A 22,916-nucleotide genomic window follows, 5' to 3' on the forward strand; every position below is an offset into this window, starting at 1 on the left:
TTTTATGACACTGAGCACATCACAGATTCGAACTACAGGTTTTTCTAACCTGTACACAGTACTCTAATTCTAGAGTTCTGCTATCCTGCGAGTTCCCTTATTCTGTTTGTTTTGAAGCCCTTCCAATCTGAATAATTTCTTCATAAGGCCTGTGAAATGTGCAGTTTTACAAAAGTTTTACAAAAGCAAGCCATCTGAGATTCTAGCTCAAGTGAATTGTTCTAACAGCTAACTTGATTTCGTGCATTTTGAATGTGTGTAATTAATGGACACCACCTTTAACAGGGGGCTGAGAAGAACTGAACATTAACAGAATTGGCAAAATACGAAAATACTTTGTAGAAACCTCAGTTTATGCAGATTGTAGTAAAAATTACCTTGGTATGGCTGTAAAATGCTAAGTATTATGTAATGGCAAAAGAAATATCACCCGGGGCATTAAAGAATGTCATTAAAGATGTAGACATTTTATTTTTAAAAATATTGATTTCTGCTCACTTTCTAAAAGGCTTAAGGCAAAAAGCCAGTCCAAGATTGTGGCTTTGAAGCTGCCCTCCTCATCCCTGCCTTATTCAGGAAGTGACAGAAAAGAAAATGGCCATTGCACCTAGAAACATGATAATCTCTTCTCAAGGGCATCGTGAAATTTTGTGATGATGCACAAACTAGCATTACATTTTTCCAAAACCCATTAAAAATAACAATTTAGTTGCTCATAACAAGTGAGCAAGAAGCAATTTAAAAGTTGAGCCCCATGTTACTCTAAATATTTGAGAAAATAAAATGCTGATAATTGTTTCTAGCAAAGAAAATGCCCCTTCTGTCATAGTAATTGGTCCAATAAAAATATAGCTATAATTAGACAGTTTTGTTTCCATGACCAGTTGCTCTTCTTCCCTTCTTGTGGGCATTTTACAATCACAGATTTGCAAACAAGTTAAATTGCACCATTTTTCATAAAAGGGTAACATGCCTGCTCCCACCTCCACTCCCCATTTTGGTTAGAGTAAAAAAGTATGTGTCTGTGTGTGTGTGTGTGTGTGTGTGTGTGTGTGTGTATGTTAAATATATATTCTCCCCTTCATCCTGCAGCTGTTACGAAATGCATCCAAAGGACGGTACTTATGTAGTTCTAACCAGTGTGTACACAAACACATATATGCTCCATTTTTTTAAGGAATCTTTTGGGTCTTTTTTGTTTCTAAACATTGTTTTTCTTTCTTCTCCTGATTCTCTTTTTTCTGAATACTCAGATTCAACAGAAGTGCCAGTTCTCACTTAGAACTCATTGCCAAAGCTTGTTGTTTAAAAGAGCAAGTCTAGTCATGGGTACTTTGTTTCCTGTTCTTAAGCATTCTCAAGACAAAAACAAAAATAAAACAAACCTCAAAACAGCATTGCCATTACATTGGGTTAAGAGGGATTTCAGAAGTTAACACATTGTAGGATAAAGTTTACTGGTTACCTTTATTGAAACTAGGTCACTGAAATAAATTGTTGTTTGAAAAAATATCTGTGTATTCTTACCTCGTCAAAAAGACCAGATTAACCATCAGATTGAAGAGGCAGTTTGATTTCTGACTCCAGTCCCTTCCCTTTTAGTTTTTCAACCAATGGGATGAATCACCCCATGTCTGTCCTTTCTTGAGACTGGACAGAGGGGTGTCACTCAAACCCCTCCAGACGGGGGAGTGTCTTGGCAGATGCTCACCTACTGACAGTCTCCATACTGCTCTAGGTAGGAGTTTGGTTTTCCCTTGTCAGTGACGTAGGCAACAAAGATGAGATGTGGTCCTCCAGACGGGGGAGTGTCTTGGCAGATGCTCGCCTACTGACAGTCTCCATACTGCTCTAGGTAGGAGTTTGGTTTTCCCTTGTCAGTGACGTAGGCAACAAAGATGAGATTTCTTGCTGTGGTCCAAGGGTGTGAACCTTCCTAGATAGCACTTTATGAATTTGTAGGAGGAAAGGAATCCAATCATGTCAATTACCTCTGCTCGTGGGAGGAGTTATGAGAGGGTGAGTCTGACTTCATGGTGTGAACAGATGGAGGACCACCCCTCCTGTATTTGTTAAGGGTAAAGGATAGGAGGAACCCTGCATCATTCCTTGTACTGTGAGGAGACTAAAGATTCAAGATAGTCTCAGTGAGTCATGTCCCTAATGATGACAAGGCTGGGACTCACCAAAAGGTTAAAGTTGACTGCTTCGTTCTTCAATAACCTCCGTTCTTCCTGAGCCTCAGTGAATTCCCCATCTACCCGACCCCAAAGGCCCAGGGAGCTCCCTGGTTACTCTGTTCACATGAGAGAAGCTGCATATTATACAGAGATGGAAGGGCATATATTTGGAATGTGATAGAGCAAATGTTTTACGGACAGATATTCAAAAGATTTTAGAAAGCATGACAAAAGATACTGTAATGTTTTAGACGATCAAATATCTACATGATATAGGATAAGTGTTAGTACTTTTTAAGTTTTGTATTATCTTAGTCTTGAGCAAGAATGTTTAAAAATAGAAAATATAAGATTGTGTTTTTCATTTATTTTGCTGTGACTTCATGATGATTTAGTTATTATTAACAGCTAAATAATTGAAGAATTCAGTGGAGTTGTCAGACAGGGTCTAGACAACACTGAAATAATTACCAGACTTGCACATTTTGTTTTGAAATTATGTCAGTATTAAACTGTAAATCAGAGAAGTAAGTATTAATAGACTGAAACCACTGAGATCACATCTTCTTGGCAGGCTAAGATCATACTTGGATCACTTATGAATTAATAAAGGGTTATTTATTATATCAAAGTATGGGCTCAAGCCGTGTTTCTACAGCCACTTCATTAGCATAGAAAATCAAACAAACACTTTTTTTTTTTTTAAGATTTTATTTATTTCTTTGGCAGAGAGAGATCGCAAGTAGGCAGAGAGGCAGGCAGAGAGAGAGGAAGCAGGCTCCCTGCCGAGCAGAGAGCCCGATGTGAGACTCAATCCCAGGACCCTGAGATCATGACCTGAGCCAAAGGCAGCACCTTAACCCACTGAGCCACCCAGGCGCCCTCAAACAAACACTTTTTTACCATCAAAGAGAGAAGTTTTAAATTCCCAAATTGTTTGAGACAGCATAAGAATTCACACTTCAGGGTTATCTCTCTGAATTACTCTCGTCAGAGTACTTGAAATTATTTCGGATACAACCTATATTACTCCTTCGTCTTTCTCTCTCCTGTTCATCTTATCATTCATGAGCTGTTTACTTATCTAGGATCCTATTACAGATATGCAACTTGATTTATCATTTTAATAGTATAATTGTTGACTATTTAATGTGATTGTTATCACCATTTTACAGATGAGGCAACTGAAAGACAGAGTCTGAATAATTTGCCCAAGAGTTGAAGCTGGAACTTAAACCAGGCATTTTGGACGCATGCTGTTTTACCACAGCGTTTTATACAGTTTATCATCCGCACAGTGATCCCCATACTTGATTGTGCCTGAGAATCACCTGTCTTGTTGAAACAGATTACTGGTCTGATTCTGTAGGTGTGGGTTAGGCCTGGGGAGTTGACGTTCCTGGTGATGCTGATCCAGACATTCTGAGAACCACCCATCTACCGTAATATTGAGGTTATGGGAAACACATAGCTAACCTACCCATGTTGTTTAATCTTCATTATAATAATTGAATATAAGATCCTTTTGTGGCTCAGAATGTCTTTTTTTTTTTTAAATAAATGTATAATGTATTTTTATCCTCAGGGGTACAGGTCTGTGAATCGCCAGGTGTACCCATTTCGCAGCATTCCTCATAGCACACACCCTCCCTAATGTCCATATCCCCACCCCCCTCTCCCGTGCCCCCTCCCCCAGCAACCCTCAGTCTGTTTTTTGAGACTGAGTCCTTTATGGCTTGTCTCCCTCCCAATCCCACCTTCTTTCATTTTTTTTCTATTCCTACCCCCCAATCTTTTTTTTTAATTACCCCTGGATTGGGGCCCCTGGATAGCTCAGCTCTGGTCATGATCTCAGGAGACTGAGTCCTATGCCAGGTTCTATGCTAGACATGGGGCCTGCTTAAGATTCTCTCTTTCCCTCTCTGCCTTTTCCCACCCTCTCTCTCTTTGAAAAGAAAAAATAATTCCCCCGGATTTTATGCTTATCTTATTGTTTTAATATCCATTTTTATTGAAATAATTTCAAAACTTATCTCACATATTTTAAAAGCCCATTTTGTGAGTTGCTTGTTCATACCTTTGTTTAACAATGCAATATACCTTGAGGTTTTTATCATTGATTTTATTTAAAAATTTAACTCTATTATATTTTTGACAAATATTTTACCCATATACTCTTTGTCTTTAATTATGTTTAAAATTTGCTGGGTGTGCACTTTTTATTTTTAAGCAATGAAATCTATGTAGCTTCTGTTACTTTTAGGCCATGATTATGCTTCCTCATTCCGTAAATATAGGTATTTACCTTATTTTCAAGTACTTGTTACAGTTACTTTAATTCCTTAAACTGTTTGGAATTTATTTCGGTGTGAAGTGAGTCTCTAAACTGATTTTTCTATCTTGATTTGCCTTCTAATTTTGCCTAAGCCATTCACTAGATAATCTTTTTCATTTAAAAACAATTATTTATTTATTTGAGAGAGAGAGCGTACGATCCCAACCGAGCACAAGTAGGGGACTGGGCAGTGGGAGAGGGAGAGAGGGGCAGAGAAGCAGACTCCCTGCTGAACATGGAGCCCCACACGGGTCTCAGTCCCGGGACCCTAACATGATGACCTGAGTCCAGACCGAGAGTCAGAGGTTTAAACTACTGAGCCACCCAGGTGCTCTTCTTTTTTTTTTTTTTTTTTTTTAAGATTTTATTTATTTATTTGACAGAGAGAGATCACAAGTAGGCAGAGAGGCAGGCAGAGAGAGAGGAGGAAGCAGGCTCCCCGCCGAGCAGAGAGCCCGATGCGGGACTCGATCCCAGGACCCTGAGATCATGACCTGAGCCGAAGGCAGCGGCTTAACCCACTGAGCCACCCAGGCGCCCCCCAGGTGCTCTTCTTTCTCATTTTTATCTTCATAGGTTGCGGTCTCTTTCTGAACTACGTTTTCCATTCCATTCTTGGCTTGTTTCTTACCTGTTATCACACTGCTTCAACTCACTTCACCTTTTCTTGTATTTGAATGTTTGGTAGAGTGGGGTACAAATACTTGCTGTATTTGAATATTTTGTTTTATTTGAATCTGCTCCCCTCGTTGTTACGTTTCTTTGATAGAACTAAGATTATCTTCATAAAGAACCAGACCTCTCTCTCATTTTTTTTTTAAAGAAAGCATTTAAGAAATTTTTTTGGACAACTTAATAAAGATCACTATTTTCTTGGATTTTTCAGAAAAATCTATAAATTCAAAGTTACTCTTAACAATAATTCTTTGGCACTGGGACAGCTGGAAAATTTCAGACTAAAGCCATCATGATTAGAAGAAGAGTTTCCGAGAATGCTATAAGGACTCAATGTCTCCAAAAAATGGAGACAAATAATTTAATAGAGGCATCAGAATAATTATATATTTAGATTAGATTATATAAATATACATATATATGCAAATATATATGTATATTTTACTCTAAGCTTGCAGTACAATCCACTGATAAAGACCTTTCTAAAAAAAATTTAAAGAAATTAAAAATTAAAGAAAAATATGAGTTAAGGAGGTTAGGAAAACAAAAGAATATACAATTTTATATTATTGTGAGGAAGGAAAATGTTTCATTGTTGAGTGTTACCATGATTTGGTTAATGTTTAAAATAATATGTCAGCAACCAAAGGCTACTTTACAGGCCACAAGAGAACTGAGTTTGTGGGTTGCTTCTCTAGCCTTGAAATGACACCCTGAAGTGATGAGAGTCCCTCTTATCACTGCACTTGTTTGTGAAATCAATATTTGAGTCAGGCCAAGCTCTACGTGGCGTATCCTGTAAGGACACCTTGCTGAAAGTGAACCTGTGGTTTCTCTTCCTGCCTGATGTCCATTTGGCAGCCACACTCTCGATAATTCCACTGAGCCTTATCCTAGAGTACCATGAACTTGAGATTTACTGACAAAGTGCTATTTTAACCATGCTTTCAGTATAACTTGAACAGTGGTGGACTGGACTAAAATTGTCTCTGCGACATTTTACTGCTCTTGCTTCTTCCTGTGCTTCCTTTGCACATCCTTCCTATCATACTTCTTTGTTGTTTTTTTTTTTTTTTAAGCCAGATTTTTTTTTTTTTCTTTTGGTATTATTGTCTCTTCCTGAAAAGAAACAAGATTGCCCTGGACAAAACTGAAAAGGGAAGGTCATGCTCTTTCCATGCTCTAGCTTGAGAAGAGAGAACATATTATTGGTAAACAAGCCAACATCTGCTTGCCCAAGTCAGTCTTTACTTGTTGGCTTTTCTCTCTGTTCTGAACACGATGAGGTGCTTCACCCTGGGCTCCCACATGCACCACAGGCTCAAATTTGGGGAGCAATAAAATCACAATGAGGCTATTATATTTGCTTCTTCACCTGACACTGTGTCAGTGTCTGTGTTCTTGTAGCGAGAAAAGAAATACAGACATATGAAGGTAATAAGTTCACAAAGAGGCTAGCTTTAGGACCTGGATCTTCTTTTTTTTAACCTTGTTCACTTTCACCGCCCCCCAGATCATCAGTATACCCAGTTCGTATCTTGCACATAATTTGTGTGCAGTAAAACTTGCTTAAAGCCAGTTAAGAAATTTGGTCTTCCTGGAGGACTACAAACCCTCTTTAACTTGTCATCTCCACATTTCCTTGCCCTTAGTGATTAATAGCTGCTTAGCAAGGAGAAGTAAGGCTGAAAGGAGAAATTTGAGAAAATAAGACATCCTATTTGTAAATCCATGCTACATCATTTCTGTCTTCTTTTCCTCTGTGTTTCTTGAAAATAATGCCCTTTTTTAGAGGAGCCTTTTAAAATTTCCCCTTTTTCAGCAACAGAATTATCTGAATAAGTGGAAAATTTGAAGTGGTAAGTTTAGCAAACGTTGAGTCTTTTGGTCTTGAGTGAATACGAGTGAAAATTTCAAGAATAATAAGGGTGAAAATTCGGTGTTGAATATATTGGGATTGGGTGAGCAGGGATAGCCTCCCCACCCAGTAAATGATGAAACGAAAGTGCCAAACACAAAGAATATTGTTAAGTCCACACCTTCCATGGACTTTTCATTATAGCACTTGCCATATTGGAGGACTAGCCCTTATAGGAGGAGTGGTAAGCCCTGATCTCCAGGCTGGAGGATTACTTTATTCCTAGTAGTTAAATAACTTACTCACTAGCCCTAAACATATCAAGATAAATCAGACTTCATGGCTCAGATTTGTTCAGTAAACCTGTGTTGGAATGCCTTACCCTTCACACGAAGCACTGATTCTTAGTATTTGGAAGCAAGTAAAGATAAAAGACATAAAAAAAAAAAATCAAGTTTCTCCTGGCTTATAGAAATTTCTTAATTTTCCTGCCTTTGTTAAATATATTCTAGTAATAAAATCAAAGCAAGCAATGGTCAGTTCTTTTTGCTTAACATAAACTTTTATTATCATATTTAAATTAATGAGCGAAAACAAATGTAACAAAAACCAACCTTTATTGATGATAAATACTATGTGGAAAGCTTTGGACCAAACATTTATGTAAGTTACCAAACTTAACCTTTACAGCAATTTTGTGGGGATTGTGTTATTTGCATCCGCCTTGTGCAAATGAGTCAACTGAGGCATAAAATGGCTGAGTCACCTCTTTAAGGTCTCACAGTAAATGCTAACGCTGGGGATCCCAAATTAGGTCTGTTGCCTTCCCGGAGCTAAACATTTACTTCTGAGGAAATTAATCATTCCATTTCTGCCTCTACTAAGTGGTAGTTTTGTGGTTGTTTTCTGTAAGTCATGGTAATAGCTAACATTTTTCATAAACATACTTTATAATCAAATTTGGTATCACAGTCAACATCCCTTACTCTAAATGGGACAGAGAAATGAAAACAGTTCCATTACTAATTTCATTATAGTGTCATTTTAACAGGCAAGAATATGGCTAAAACTGATTTTCCATTTTACCCTGAAATCCCAGGTCAAGAAATTATTGTATTCTAGCCTGGAGAGACACACAAACCTCAACCCACAAAAAATAAGTAAGCATTTTTACTTGGGGATCCAGTCTTAAGTTGTTTTAGGAAGCGTTAACAAGGAACTTTTAAAATAGTCTTTGGGGATTCTTGTGCCTATTTTTTTTTCTTTTGTATAGCTTTTTCTTTAATATTTTATGTATTTATTTAAGTAATGTAAAAACTCTTTAATATTGTTTATACACATATACAAACTGAGTGTGTGTGTGTGTGTGTGTGTGTGTCAGTGTGATTCGCTTGGTAACTTGCTATAATTATAATGTATATCTCTAATGTGGTAATTATAATTTTTAACTTGATGTGTCACAATGTTAGATATTTGGATAAAATTCCAGCAAGTTCAAAGAACAAACTAGAAATAAGCAAGAGTAAGAGAAGATTAAGAAATTAAGTAAGAAAATAAGAAAATTAAGAAATAAAATGATCTTTTATATAAAAATAAACATGAGAAATTAAAAGTTAATATAATATTTCCTATAAAGGATTCATTTCATTCTTTCTCCAGAATTCTAAAAACTTTACATATACATCTAAGGTTATAATTTGGGACTTTTAATAATTTGAGTGATTTCTTTTCAAGCAAAAAGACAAAAAACAAAAAAAACAAAAAACCTTATAAACTTTTAAGACTTTGACATAATAAGCCTGAATTCCTAAGTATAGGCAGAAAAAGGTGTTATTTTTTCCCCTGAAATGCATCTGAAGCACTTTTTAAAAATCGATAGAAAAACCGTCTTTGTAGAAATGCTGGCATTGGAGAGTGGTACATTTGGTCAGTAAGCAGGGGGTAAGGCTAAAGAATGAGAGAATAATGTGCTATTATAGAGGCGTTGCTATAGGGATACTTTAGGGAGAACGCCGCTAGCTGAGTTGGAAGTTCCCTTGGTGAAAGCTGTGTTTGATGTTGATACTGATTGAATTAGGACAAGTTCCAAAAGTAACTATAATAGGTGGGATATGATAAAAACGAACTTCAAGACTCCTGGTGCGATAAAAGGTACTTTTGTTATTGTTGTTTGTGTGTGTGTGTGTGTGTGTGTGTGCACTTTTTTTTTAATGTAATTGTGTGTGTTACTTTTTCTTTTAATATAATTCCAGTCTGAATCCCTGGCACAGAAACATTAAGATTGTATAAAATAGATTTTAAAGCAGCTCTAAGTTGAAAATTTTATCTTCTTATTTTATCTGAGTTGAACACTAATAGGAGTGAAATGAATAGTTCTGGTCTATGTTTGTGATTCTGAAAAACCTAAAACCCATATTTACAGTGTAAGTCTGAACAGTAAAAGTTTACCAGGAGTGCTAAGATAAAATAAGAGCCAACTTTCAGTGTAGGAATTTAGATGATTGATACTTGTATGTTCTAAAGAAGAGGTCTCTGAAACCTAAGACTTATCAATGCATCAGCGTCTACCATTTATAACAGAACTTAATATCTCCTTAAGCTAAAAAACACAAATACTCTTGAAACCCAAATCTCCAGTCAAGAATTTTCACAGTCTGTTAATGGCTTAATTTTCTTTTTACTTCCAGTACTATTGTTTTAAAATTCTAATTTTTAAAGTACATTTACTTATTTCATATCTTCATCTGAATGTAATGAAATTATTTTATCTTATTTTCAGACTTTTATAAAATGTAAGGATGAAAAGAAAAATAAAATAAAATAAAATAAAATGTGAGGATCACTTACCTCTATGCTTACATTGAAGGTGGTACCCAAATGCATTCCAGTTTGCCTCTGGGGTCATGACAACTTTTTTTTTTTTTTTTTTTTTTTTTTTTTGGTGATGAGACCTCCAAACATAATTGGCTGAGAAATTTTTCTGACTAAGAAGTAATCATAGATACAATAGCAAGTCTTGTGCTAATGTTTGGCTGCATGGAATATCCTGATAACAACAAGTTTGTTCTTAACCTAGATTCCGGTGATTCCCAAAGTTTTATAGAAAGGGTACCATGTATTCTTATAGCTCATTGGTATTTGGAATCTGGTGTTTGTTATATATGAAAACACCAAAATCTTATGTTTATTTATATACATTTATCAAATTGTGTTTCCTTGATTTAAATCTTTACATAATTACAAGTGATGTTTAAGTAATTCTGATTTTTCTGAGTTTCCATGAAATATTTTAGTTGAAATAAGGTACTTATCTACACTTACACCAATTTAAAATACCGGGAGGTGGGGGTAGAGAAAGGGAACAGAAAGCCTCTTCTACTCTTCTCAAGGATATAACAGAAAAAACCACATAACAACCATATAATATAATATTTTTAATTAATATAATTATTATAACATATATTGATGTAACATATTACATATTATATTATACATTATATATGATATAATCTATATAGTTTATATATTATATATTCTTTCTCTAAGGATATGATTAAAATAGTTATATTAATATTTAGAATAGCTTCTTTTTAAATTGGGAGAGTCTTTATTCTGCTTGTTACCACTTCCCAAGATTTCTCATCATATTTTCCCCTTACCTGCTTCCAACCTGGGCATATATGGAAGTCAAGTCTTCCTTTTTCCTCGATGTCTGAAAGTCAGTTACCTTCAGGTAATCCAAGAAGTAACTGGTCTAAGAAAATTGAGTAAAACTGAGAAATGTTAAGTCTCACTCCAAAACATGCTAGTTAAAACATTTTCTTAGAACACTGGTTAAAGAGAACACATTTTGGGCCCAGGTCCTGCCTACAGGTCAGTGATGGGCCCTCCATTTCTTATTGGCATAGGCTCCTGGTCCTGCCTACAAGTCAGTGTTGGACCTTCTATTTCTTATTGGCATAGGCTCCTGGTCCTGCCTATAGGTCAGTGTTGGACACTCCATTGCTTATTTGCATAGGCGCCTGGCTGAGCTGGGAGGAGCTAGAAGAGCAGCATCACCTACGGGGGAAAGAAACTGACAGGATGGATGGTGATATGGACGCCAGACAGAGGGCAGGACTAGCCAGTGGTTGCTGGAGATGTCTGGTTGGAGAAGTAGAAGGGTACCTCAGATAGGAAGGCCCAGAAGGCCCAAAGGCAGAACCAAGCTCGGTTGGCTGGATTGAGAAAGTACATGAATTTGTGAGAATGCATTCAAACTGGTGGGACTAAATCATCTGGATGATTTGGAGAACCTGTCTAATGACTTTCTCATCAGAGGTGTGACCCTGCCCCTTTCTTTGCAATATCCTCTTTGTGGCGGATGTAGCTCAAGCTGTGGGGTGCAGTGCAAGTCCTGTTCTTCAATCCTGGGGCTCTCATTCCCCCAGCCACCCAGATTGTTGCCTGCTGGAGGCTCACCGCTAAACCCTCCCAGGATATGTCCTCAGGTCAAGGGATCTGCCTCATCCTACTTAGACCCCTCCCCAGGTCGGCCCATATCCAGTGAGTGGTCAGTGCCTAGGTATAAAGCCCTGGCTCCTTGCCTCAATTTAGGACATCTCTGAAGAGATCCCAGCTTCAGAGACATAACTGCATCTCAGTTCAACATCTCTGTCTGTCCAATGCTGCTTCCCTCACACCCTTAAAAATATTGTTTCTGAGAGCACATGCCCGAACAACCTCCTGCTAACAAAATTTCTTCACTTTATCTTAGCCAAAAGGCCGAGAAGCGATGTTAACAAAATTTCTTCTAAAGTTGGTTTCCCCGTTGGCCTGACCTGTGATACCTGATAATACCAAGGCAGATACAAATATAAAGATGAAGAATAAAGAGGTGGGAAAGGTTGGAGAACTGAAGACAACAGGTCAAGGTATCACTGGGGAGAAGCAGCCCTTATAGCTTGTAACTCAGGAAGATGGTACATGACCTAGTGTGGAGGTGCTCTATCTGTTGTCTAGATTCTAGTGAATTAGTTGCTAATATGGTGCAGGGGACAAGGATTCAGACTAACTTGTTTGGCTTAGACACTCATTTGCTGAGACAATTTATTTATGAAACCTGGTTGTTTTATCTTGAGTTGGATAGAGTATCACTGTTGGGTATCTCTAGGGTTTGGTAACAATCAGGTGGTATAAATAAAACTATTCTAGAAACCCCAATGGGCAATTGGAGGTACAAGTAGAGTGACGTGATTGAAGCTACAGGCTTTGGAAAGACACAGAGCTGTGCTATGCCACTGAGTGTCTTTGTCACTGCAAGCAAGTTGATGAACCTTGTTAGCTCATTTTTTGCAGGTAAGATCCAGGTGAGGGGATATTTTCTCTCAGGGTTGTTGTCAAGTTTAAATTAGATTATATATATAATAAACATACATACCATTATGCCTGCCACGTGATACTTTCTAAATAGATGATAGCTGTTGTTACTATTATTTTAAGAGCTTAAGATACTATATTACTCATAAGTACATGCACATACATTACATATAAGCTTGACCACTTGAGGAAGTTCCTTTGTGACACTCACCACCTGTTTTCTCATGTGGAAGCCTCTGCAGTTGGCACAGTGGTCATAGCTTCTGTGATCCAGCGGATTGTCGTTTATGACCAAGGTCACTGCTGTCACTCCACTCCTGAAGCAACCAAAAACTGAATACCATCTGGGGCTCTGTTTGTGACTGCACACGGAATTCAGGTTTTCCAAGTGGCTAACTGACCATTATGAGCCAGGGTTGACTATGTTTGAGACTGGGATTTCTGGCATCTCTTCCTCAAACTTTGTGATCTGATATTTTTTTCACTTTTACTGTTTTCAGCTTTTATTATTTTTTTTAAAGATTTTGCTTATTTATTTGACAGAGAGAGGGATCACAGGTAGGCAGAGAGGCAGGGAAAGGTGGGGGGGGACAGGCCCCCGCTGAGCAGAGAGCCCAATGTGGGGCTCGATCCCAGGGCCCTGAGATCATGACCTGAGCCAAAAGTAGAGGCTTAACCCACTGAGTCACCCAGGCACCCCTCAGCTTTTATTATTTTGCCTTCTTTTCAAATTCAGGAATTTCACTGTTAGAACTGTAGCTCTCTTTCCTTCTGAAGAGGACATACAGTATAAAACAGAAGTGAAATTGTGTCAAATTATTGTATTTTGTGTTCAGATATTGATAAAAAGTAATGAAGAGGGAGAAAAAGAAATTTAGATCACAGGTCGAGACTAAGAAATAATATTAGCAGTAATTTAAAATACAGAATCCCCGAAGGTGAGATTGTAATCCTAAACCTTCTTAAGACAAAGGGTAGTAATTTAATGAGAAAAACAAAACACCGTAACTGAACTCTGAAGGTCCTAGCTAGAAAAAGTCAGATTTATTTGAAAGAACTATATGCTTGTTGGGTTTGTTTGTTTGTTTGTTTTTATTTGTCAGAGAGAAAGAGCGAATAAGCAAGAGGAGCAGCAGGCAGAGGGAGAAGCAGGCTCCCTGTTATAGGCAGGAGCCCTGTGCCAGACTGTGATCCCAGGACTGGAACTCAATTCCAGGACCATGGGATCATGACCTGAGCCAAAGACAGATGGTTTGCCGACTGAGCCACCCAGGCACCCCTGAAAGAGCTATTTCTTTAAAAATTACATCTAAATATGGAACATAAAATACGTGAACACTGTGATCAACTACTCTCTGCTCTCCCTCCCTACCCAAAATAAAACACTGTATTTTGATTGATTGAAATTCTAGTGTTGAAGTAGAATTTAATGTTTCAATAAAATGGTTGTATGAAGATGGTATTTTATGACATTTTCTAATACGTACTTTCCTTCCACTACACTCGTATTGCTAAGCACTCACAACAGGAAAAGATTTCAACATTGTGGTCCCTTCCTTGCAAAATCAGGAGATGTGCCACGTTTTACCATTACAGAGCTACGTGTGGCTAAGTTCATCCAGCTCCAGCTTGAAACTTTTCTAAAGGCTTCTGTGCTAATTGGAAGTAATCCTTCAAGGAGATCAGCTCTTCTCACTTTTTTATATATTGAGTGATTTTATTTAAAAAAAATCAGTTGCAAAAGCAGCGTTTTCCACATAGCTCCTATGCAAGCAAACAGTAGGTGTTCGCTTTCACTTTTTCTACTGATCAAGATGCCTTTAATTTCATAGCTGCGGTCTCTTTTTCTTTATTCCACTCACATATGCCAAGTTATTGTACTTTGTTCTGCATGCACAGAACCTGGGCTGTGGTGCTTCTTAATGAGTCCTGTTCTCCTTTCTGGAGTGTAAGAAACCACACCAGCCTCTCAGAGTATTTCCATATCCAGCCAGAGTATGGTATCCTCTACAATAGGGACACAATGGTATTCATTAAATAAGTGATTCAAATAGCAAGTAAATTTGGTGGTAATTAGGTTAGACTAAGACTCAGTTTCGTAGTGAGATGTTACTCAATTTTGCAAGAGTAACTTTAATGAAACAGGGCTTTTTAAATCTGGTCATTGGTTTCACTTAAAGAAATGCAATTCCAGTTCTAAAAATCTTGAAAGCAATATGTCATTACTGACATTTGCTTACAAAAAATTGAAGGAATGATCAGAGCACTCAACAGAGGGAGAACTCCCTTAAAATTCTCTTTACTCCATCTTTTTCCTCAAGCCAACTCCTCTGAGAGCTCTTGATCCTCTCCTCTCCTCTTCCCCTCTGTCCTCCTCAGTTAATCTCTGCTTAAACATATGGAGAATAACTTTGGGTGTCCTTGTTCCTTAACACACTTTTCTCCTTGACTCATCTGATCAGAACATCAAAGGTCCAGGAAATGGACCCAACCAAGCCAGCCGAGAAACCTATTGCAGAAGACAGGGTAATGGGGAAGGAAAAGAAGGATTACTTGTGCGTCTATCATACAAGTAAATGCATTTGTTGTAGTTAGCTATCGCTGTGTAACAAACCACTCCAAACTTAAAATAATCAGAATTCATCATTTTTCATAATCTGTGGGTTAGTTCACTAGTTCACAGTTAAATATGGATGGTTTCCTAAGGACAGATATATAAGACAATGTGCCAGGCAGTGATTTAGTCTCTAGGGATAGAATGATGGAGAAAGTGCTTTCTTGCCATGAGGCATTTGTGATCATGTATGTATGGGCCTGTGGGAGAGAAGAGGTAAGAGATGCATCAACCCTGAATCCTTAGGTCTCAGTTTTCTGGCTTCTTCCGGGATGAGTTTATCTGCAGGCTTGGCTGAACTACGTCCTCAATAACCTCACCCGTGTATCTGGCAGTTGGCTTTGGCTATATGATAAGGCATCTCAGCTCTTCTCCACATGGACTCTTGTCCTCCCATATAGACTGCTTTCCCTGCGTGATAGTTTTAAGACAGAAATCCAAAACAGCCAAAATTAAAAGTACAAAACTTCTTAAGGCCTAGAATCAGATGCCATAAAGTCATTTCTGCTCTGTTGTTGATCAAAGCAAGGATAATACAATATCAGATTCAAGGAGGGGGGAATCAGTTCTACCCTTTGATGAGAGAAAGAACAAAGTCACATTGCAAAAGAGGATGGGACCAGAGAATTTTGTGGCCATAATGTAAAATCTGTCCTCTGGTCACTATTACTTCTATTCTTTCTACATCCAAAGACATTTACGTCCTCACAAGACACTGGAAATATCATCCAATGATGTTGACAAGCTCCAAATCCAGTGTCGTGTGATCTGCCTTTGGTCCACATACAAATGAGCCTCCTCAGGTATAATTCTTCCCAATATGCAGGCCTATAAACTAAAAAGAGAAGTGGGTGCCTCCTCTTTATCCAATATGCAATGATGAGATGGGCCAGCGCCATTGCACTAGATGCCTCTGTTCAAAGGATGGAAAAGAGATAATAGTCATGGTCTGAAATAGTTCTAAAATCCAGCTAGGCACATGTGGCTAGTCCCTTTAATCCGGGGGCCAGAGGTATTCTTGTCTTTTTGATAAGAAGTGGCTTGTGTTATGGCTGATCTTTTTCTCAGCCGTCTTCCTAATCATATAAAGTTGTCGTTCCAAAGTCTTGTCTTCATTTTGAACTGTCCTCTCCCCTTAGTGCAAAGTGGTGGTGTTTGACTTAAAAGGTTTGTTGATGTGGGGTGCCTGGGTCACTCAGTTGGTTGAACATTTGACTCTTGATTTTGGCTCAGGTCATGATCTCAGGGTTGTGAGATGGAGCTTGCCTTGTGCTCTGTGCTTAGCCTGGAGCCTCCTCCCTCCTCTTACACTCGCTTTCTCTCTGTCTCTCACATATGTGAAGTCTAACAGATTTGTTGACTTTCTAAAAACTAGCTTGAAGCTCATTCTGTGCCACTCAAATCCAAAATTCATTTTTTTAAAAAAAGATTTGTTTATGTATTTATTTGAGAGAGTGCGTGTGTGTGCAATCAGGAGAGGGCTGGACAGAAGGAGAGGGAGAGAATCTCCAGAAGACTCCCCACTGAGTGCAGAACCCAACACTGGGCTCAGTCTCATGACCCTGATATCATGACCTGAGCTGAAATCAAGAGTCCAGTGCTTAACTGACCGAGCCACCCAAGAGCCCCTCAAACCCAAAATTTAAAAAAATTCTGGACCACAGGTGAGGGTGCTGTGGGCAGTGTCCTTATGATTCTCAGAAGCTGGCTTATCTAGTTGAGAAGGTCAAGTCCATGCTACCTTTAATCTTTCTGAGTTCTTAAAAATGGGTCTTACATTAAAACCTGATTGATAAGAATGTGAATTGGTTTAACCTTGGAGAAAGGTAATTTAGTAAAGTTGGTCAAAATTTAAAATGTACATATTTTTTAACTCAACAATTAAAGTTCTAGCGATTTATCCTGAAAAAAAAAAGGGGGGGGGTCTTACAGTCACACTCTTGATTTATTGTTACGCGGAAGCTACTTTTTACTTTGCAAATATTTTTCCAGGAAAGACTGGGGATGGCAATTTTGTAATCCAACACAAATGAGAAAATGCCTTCTTTGGTTCATTTTTCTGTCTTCTAGTACCTCATAAGAAGGCAGTTGATGCTTTCAGCCTTCTGCAGGAAAGGCAGTTGATGCTCTTAGCCCTCTCTCTAGCCAAATGCACAAGGTCAAGTTACTGCAGATGACAGGATCTATAATACCTAAAATATATGTGACTCTCCTGATCTCCGAGAGCAGTGTGCCACCGTCCTTTTAGTCTCTACCAACAGTCTGTGTCCTTCTAGCCTCCTTCCTACCTGTTCCCAAAGCAATACCCCATGTTGTAGATTTTTGCTAATGCACCACTATATTCCCCATAGAAGTTTCTGTTTCCCTTAGTTTTTGCTAAACCACCACCAAAACTTAGTGGCTTAAAGCAGTAACACATTATGGTTTTTCATGTTCTGTGGGTGGGCTGGGTGTTTCCTCTGTTGGCTGTGCCTGAGCTCATTTACATGGATGCATTTAGCTAGAGGATCAGCAGGACTCTTAGGTCCACTGACTTGGAGGTCTGACAGTTGTTGCTGGCTGTCACCTGCCTAAGTTCTCTTCAACATGTCTTTTTCCCTCTAGGATGCTGGCTCAGCTCCCTTGTGTGAGGTCTCGGGGCAGAGTTCTGAGAGAGCCAAAAATGGAGCCTCAAGACTTTTCAAGAACCAACCTCAGAAGTCATATAAAATCATGTCAGCCACATTATTGGTCAAAGCAAGTCTTAAGGCCAATCTAGATTCAAGGGGTGGGGAAATTCATTCCAGGTGTCGATAGGAAGCTCAACAAAATCAGATGGCAAAGGGTGTGCTGACCAGGAGGAGAGGAACTTGTGTACATATTTCATAATCAGCCACAGCCTGGTTTTGAATTTTTTTTATTTACATGTTTAACTTACGGATTTAAACATTGGATAATTATAAACTCTATTTGATTATGTTGAAATAGTCAGTATACCATAGACCCTACCCAAGTATGACAAAGTTAGTGATGATTTTAGTAATCATAGATCGACAATCGGGACCGTATAATTCTGAACCCAAAACCAGTAATTTGATTGAGGCCATCTCATTGTGGCTGTTATTCAGTTAATAATGATTACATTGTCACCCGATGTTTTTGTTGTTTTTTCCTTCATAGCCATGTTATTTGGTTGTGTCAAAAAGTTCAATTTAGGTTGTACTTTAAAATTTCTTTCCAACTTTTACTGAGGTGAATTCATCTGCTTTGGAAATAATGAGGAAACCTTACTAAATATAACGAAGAAATTATGATTTTAAACCTTTGTTTTAAATTAACATTTATATTTCAGGTAACTAAAATCTGTAAGACTTTTATTTAAGCCATCATTGTCATTAAAGCACCTAAAGAATAAAATGATAATCTGCACACACAAAAAATGTTAATCATAACCAATGTATCTATACGTGATACACAAATATTTTTATAAAAGAGAGCAATTTCTGACTTAACAATTATATTTATTTATTTTTTAATTTTTTTTTCTTTAAAGATTTTATTTATTTATTTGACAGAGAGAGAGAGAGAACACAAGTAGGCAGAGACAGGCAGAGAGAGGAGGAAGCAGGCTCACCACTGAGCAGAGAGCCCGATGCGTGGCTCAATCCCAGGACCCTGAGAGCATGTCCTGAGCCGAAGACAGAGGCTTAACCCACTGAGCCACCCAGGTGCCCCTATATTTACTTATTTAAATAGTCTTTCTTGCTGATATTTTTATATTAATGTGACATTGATTAAGGATGGGTATACCCAGGAATTCAGTATTTTGATCTTTATGATTGTTCATGACTCTGATAAAAATATACAACTTTAGGTGCATACCCATTTGTGAAGTGCTCTAGCTCTCAGAAATAAGTTCTTATAGAAGATTTGTTAAATATACTGAAATATGTCAACTTCGATTATCGTTAGTATTTTTAAAAACACTCTGTTAGGTGGCACCTGGGTGGCTCCATTTGTTAAGCGTCTGCCTTCAGCTCAGGTCCTGAACCTGGGGCCGGGGCTCTAAGTTGGGCTCCCTGCTCTCCTTCTGCCCCTCCCCCAACACTTGTTCTCTCTCTCTCTCTCTCTCTCTCTCTAAAATAAATACATGAAATCTTTGAAACAAACAAACAAAAAACCCACCATCTGTGAGAAGGACTTTGGCATGTATTTTAACTTTTTAAAATTTAGTAACGCTATTTAAAAGCTAATGAACATAGGGCTCACTTTCACAGTTTTACGTATTACATATGGTAAAATGAAAATACAGTTAACCCGTTTGTAGGCAGCAAAATTTTCATGATTGATTGCAAAGGCTCAAAATAATCTGGGCTGCTCTTTACTGGTCTCTTTGCTTGCAGGTATATATGTAAGTCACTTGTGCAAAATCAGCAAGTCACTGTTACTCTGACTCATCAGGAGGAAAACTGTTGACTCTAAGTTAGTTGTGACAGCTTGTTAATGGTCAAATTTAATCACTCTTGCTAAACTGGGCTTCATTTTTGCATGTGTCATGATCTTAGCCTAAAATAGCAAAATACTTTAAAAATATATACCAGGACAAAGACATAGAGAAATTGAATGTCAGAGCCAGCTCCCTTCATCCTTCACTCATTTCTAGAGAGGGATAGTGCCTAGGAATTTTGGGATTATTTCTTACGACACCATTCCCCAGGGCCATGCTTGTACAATAGCCTTGCTATACAGACGTCCCTTAAGACCTCATGATTTCCAACTCCTCAGGTCTGTTAGACCAACTGTCTTTGAGATGGAATCAGTGATGGAGACAAGGGTGAAGGACTTAATTTCCATAACTAGTTTTGTTGTTTCTTGTTGCTTTTGTTATTATCGTTGTTTGCTTTTTTATTTCTTGTTTTTTACTCACACAGTCTGGCCTTTAGAAAGAAATCAAGATCCAAGTTTAGAGGAGAGGAGAGTTTGAGCTGCTTATGCCTGGTAATACCTGGATCAAAGCCTGGCCTTAAGCTGGAGTCTCTGACAGGTTCTTACCTGTGGAGCACCCGCCTCCTAATCCAGCTTCTGAATTCTCAGCTCTCCTCTGCGCAGACGCTACCATCTTACCCAGACGTTTCATGATGCATCTGCAACGCATCTGGAGCCTACTGCTTTTCTTTCCTTCTTTGATGAGTGACATCATTATGCAGTTACCTGTGATAAAAATCTAGAAGGCACCCTTAGCTCCTGTCTGACTACTTCTAGTAGTTACTATGCAGCCATCCCGTGCACCTCATCCCTCTTGGCACATTTCGAGAACAGAATGCATCACCTTTAACGTGCGTTCTGCTAGAATATTCCCAAATATCCTACCTGCTCCCAACTTCCTCTCCCTTCAGTTAAGCCTCTACACTATCATTGTAGTATATTTATTTCTGTGTCTCAGGTCTCATATGATCATTTCCAAAACTGTTGATTGCTTCCCATTGTCCATAAAGACCAAACTCTGGCATGCTATTCAAAGACTTTAATTAACCCAATTGTTACCTGTTTTCCAGGCTTACTTACTTGTTTACCCTTCTTAAACCTATTCCACTTTATAATCCAGCTGTAATAGATTTTTACTGTCACTTTAGTATATAATGCCATGCTTTTAAAAGACGGCCTCTTTCTCCTAAAAGTTTCTCTACCTGCAAATTTCCACTTATCTGCTGCTGTTTGACGTCATGGCACCTCCTTTTTTAGCTTCTCTGAATCTCCCAGCCTGTTCCATTGCCCTATAAAAGAATTACTTGCTTGTGTATTTATATTCCCTCAACATTTTATATGTTCCTCTGTTACAGTAGCTGACACATTGCTTTGAGACATTGTTTACATACTTGTCCCTTCTATGTAGTACCTATTCCTTAGAACAGCTCTTGTTTTCTGGTCTTTAGCACGTTCTTAGCAAATGCATCCATTCGTTTCTTCATTAAGCATCTCCTAAGCAATAATGACTAAGGCGGTGATGGTAAATCAGACGATGTCCATGCCGTCTCATCTAAAACTTAGATTCTAGTGAGAGAAATGAACAGGCCTCCAAAAGATGATGGTTTCTTCACTAGATTGATCTTGATTGAGATGAGATATTTGAGAAATAAAACCAACAACAATTTCTTATGAATTTGTTGCGCAGGATGAGGATAAGTAAAGATCCAAGAATGACTTCCAACTGACTGGCTTAAGAAGTAGGTAGATTTTAGTTTGCATTAACAGAAATTACAGATTACATGTAGAAATTAAGATTTATGAACAGGATTAACTTCTTATTCTCTGTGATTCCTAGAACTGGAGATCCAAGTTTACGTGTATGATGTAGACAGACCTCTGTGTTTACAACTAACATATATGTTCAGCTAAATGTCTTAATGAATTATTCCTTTTATAATTTTAGTGGAAATATTTAGCATGCATACGTATGAACACTTGATAAGAGCATATTATGTTGTTCTGACAAGTGTAAGATAGAAAAATCACCATAAGATTAACAGTTAAATTTACTTACATAATGCTTCATCAAATATACCTATGTATTCACAAGAACTGTAAACCTATATTATGGAGATTAGGTCAGTTCTTCATCAACAGCTTAAAATTGGACTTTATATTTTATAGAAGTTCTGAATTCTCTCAAATCTAGCTTGACTACTGAAGATTATTCTGCTGCTAAATGACTTTATTTATAGAACCTAAGGATTTTAAGGTCAAACTCCAATTGATTTAAGTATGAATTTATCATTTTAACATGATTAATATTTGATATGACTAATATAGTAATTTCTGTGCATCCTTGGGCAGTAGTATAATGGTGTAAGAACCTGACTTGTGGAGGTAAACACTTGGCTCGCCACTAGGTAGCTTTGGTAAAAATGCTTACTTACAGGTAGGTGCCTTGGTTTTCTTATTTCTAAAATGGCATAATAGTTCAGGGCACCTGGGTGGCTCAATGGGTTAAAGCCTCTACCTTTGGCTCAGGTCATGATTGCAGGGGCCTCAGATCGAGCCCCGCATCGGGCTCTCTGCTCAGCAGGGAGCCTGCTTCTCTTCCTCTTTCTCTGCCTGCCTCTCTGCCTATTTGTGATCTGTCAAATAAATAAATAGAATCTTTAAAAAAATGGCATAATAGTTCTTGCTTGAAGATTTGTTGTAAGAATTATATGAGTTTATAAGTATATATTACATATGATAGGTAATAATTTTTTTAATTAAAATATAGGATCTATATAGAGACATAGAAATAGAGATATCCATGCCTGGGTATACCTGAAACTAATATAACACTATATGTTAATTATACTAGAACTAGAAAATAAATAAATAAATTAATTAATTAAGATAAAGAATGGTTCAGAAGAACAAACAAAACCCTGAATGCTCTTGTGTCTTAGGCAGTTAAGTGTCTGCCTTCTGCTCAGGTCATGATCCCAGGATCCTGGGATTGAGTCCCACACTGGGCTCCCTGCTCAGTGGGGAGTCTGCTTCTCCCTCTACCCCTCTCCCCTGCCTGTGATCTCTCCCTCTCTCAAATAAGTAAATAAATCTTAAAAAGAAAAGAAAAGAATAAACAGTACATTGACTTTGCCAGGAATATTTCTGTAGGAAAAGAAGACATTAATAATTTTGATGAGGGATGATTGCATACACATAGATTCATCCAGAGTATTTGCTTGCTGAGTCATTTTAAACTGAGCAGTCAATAATTACTTTGATTCGCTGGGGAAATAACACTACTAGAAATAATTAAATGCATTCGGAACCAGAAGTTAAATGTGCATTGTCACTTCCCCATACTGCAATACTGCAAATAAAAAGACTTGAAAACATTATGAGTCATATTATGTGAGACCACAGAATTTCTATATTATAGGTGACAGTAAGCTG

The 22,916-nt window shown here is 37.9% G+C and overlaps 1 protein-coding gene across 26 annotated transcripts in view; it reads left to right on the forward strand.

The window, feature by feature from the left end:
- The window catches only part of SYNE1 (spectrin repeat containing nuclear envelope protein 1), a 464,577-nt gene that overhangs the window by 63,721 nt on the left and 377,940 nt on the right, over positions 1 to 22,916 (forward strand). Inside the window, exon 1 of one of the 26 annotated variants that reach the window (XM_082730066.1) lies at positions 9,031 to 9,199. The exons of the other annotated variants lie outside the window; for them this stretch is intronic. Coding sequence (XP_082586192.1) covers positions 9,160 to 9,199 — 40 coding nt within the window. The 5' untranslated portion in view covers positions 9,031 to 9,159. Of the gene's footprint in view, positions 1 to 9,030; positions 9,200 to 22,916 lie in introns of those variants that run through there. 26 annotated transcript variants of the gene reach the window in all.

The sequence above is a fragment of the Mustela nivalis genome, assembly GCF_964662115.1.
Source record: "Mustela nivalis genome assembly, chromosome: 5".
In the NCBI taxonomy this organism is placed as follows: domain Eukaryota; kingdom Metazoa; phylum Chordata; class Mammalia; order Carnivora; family Mustelidae; genus Mustela; species Mustela nivalis.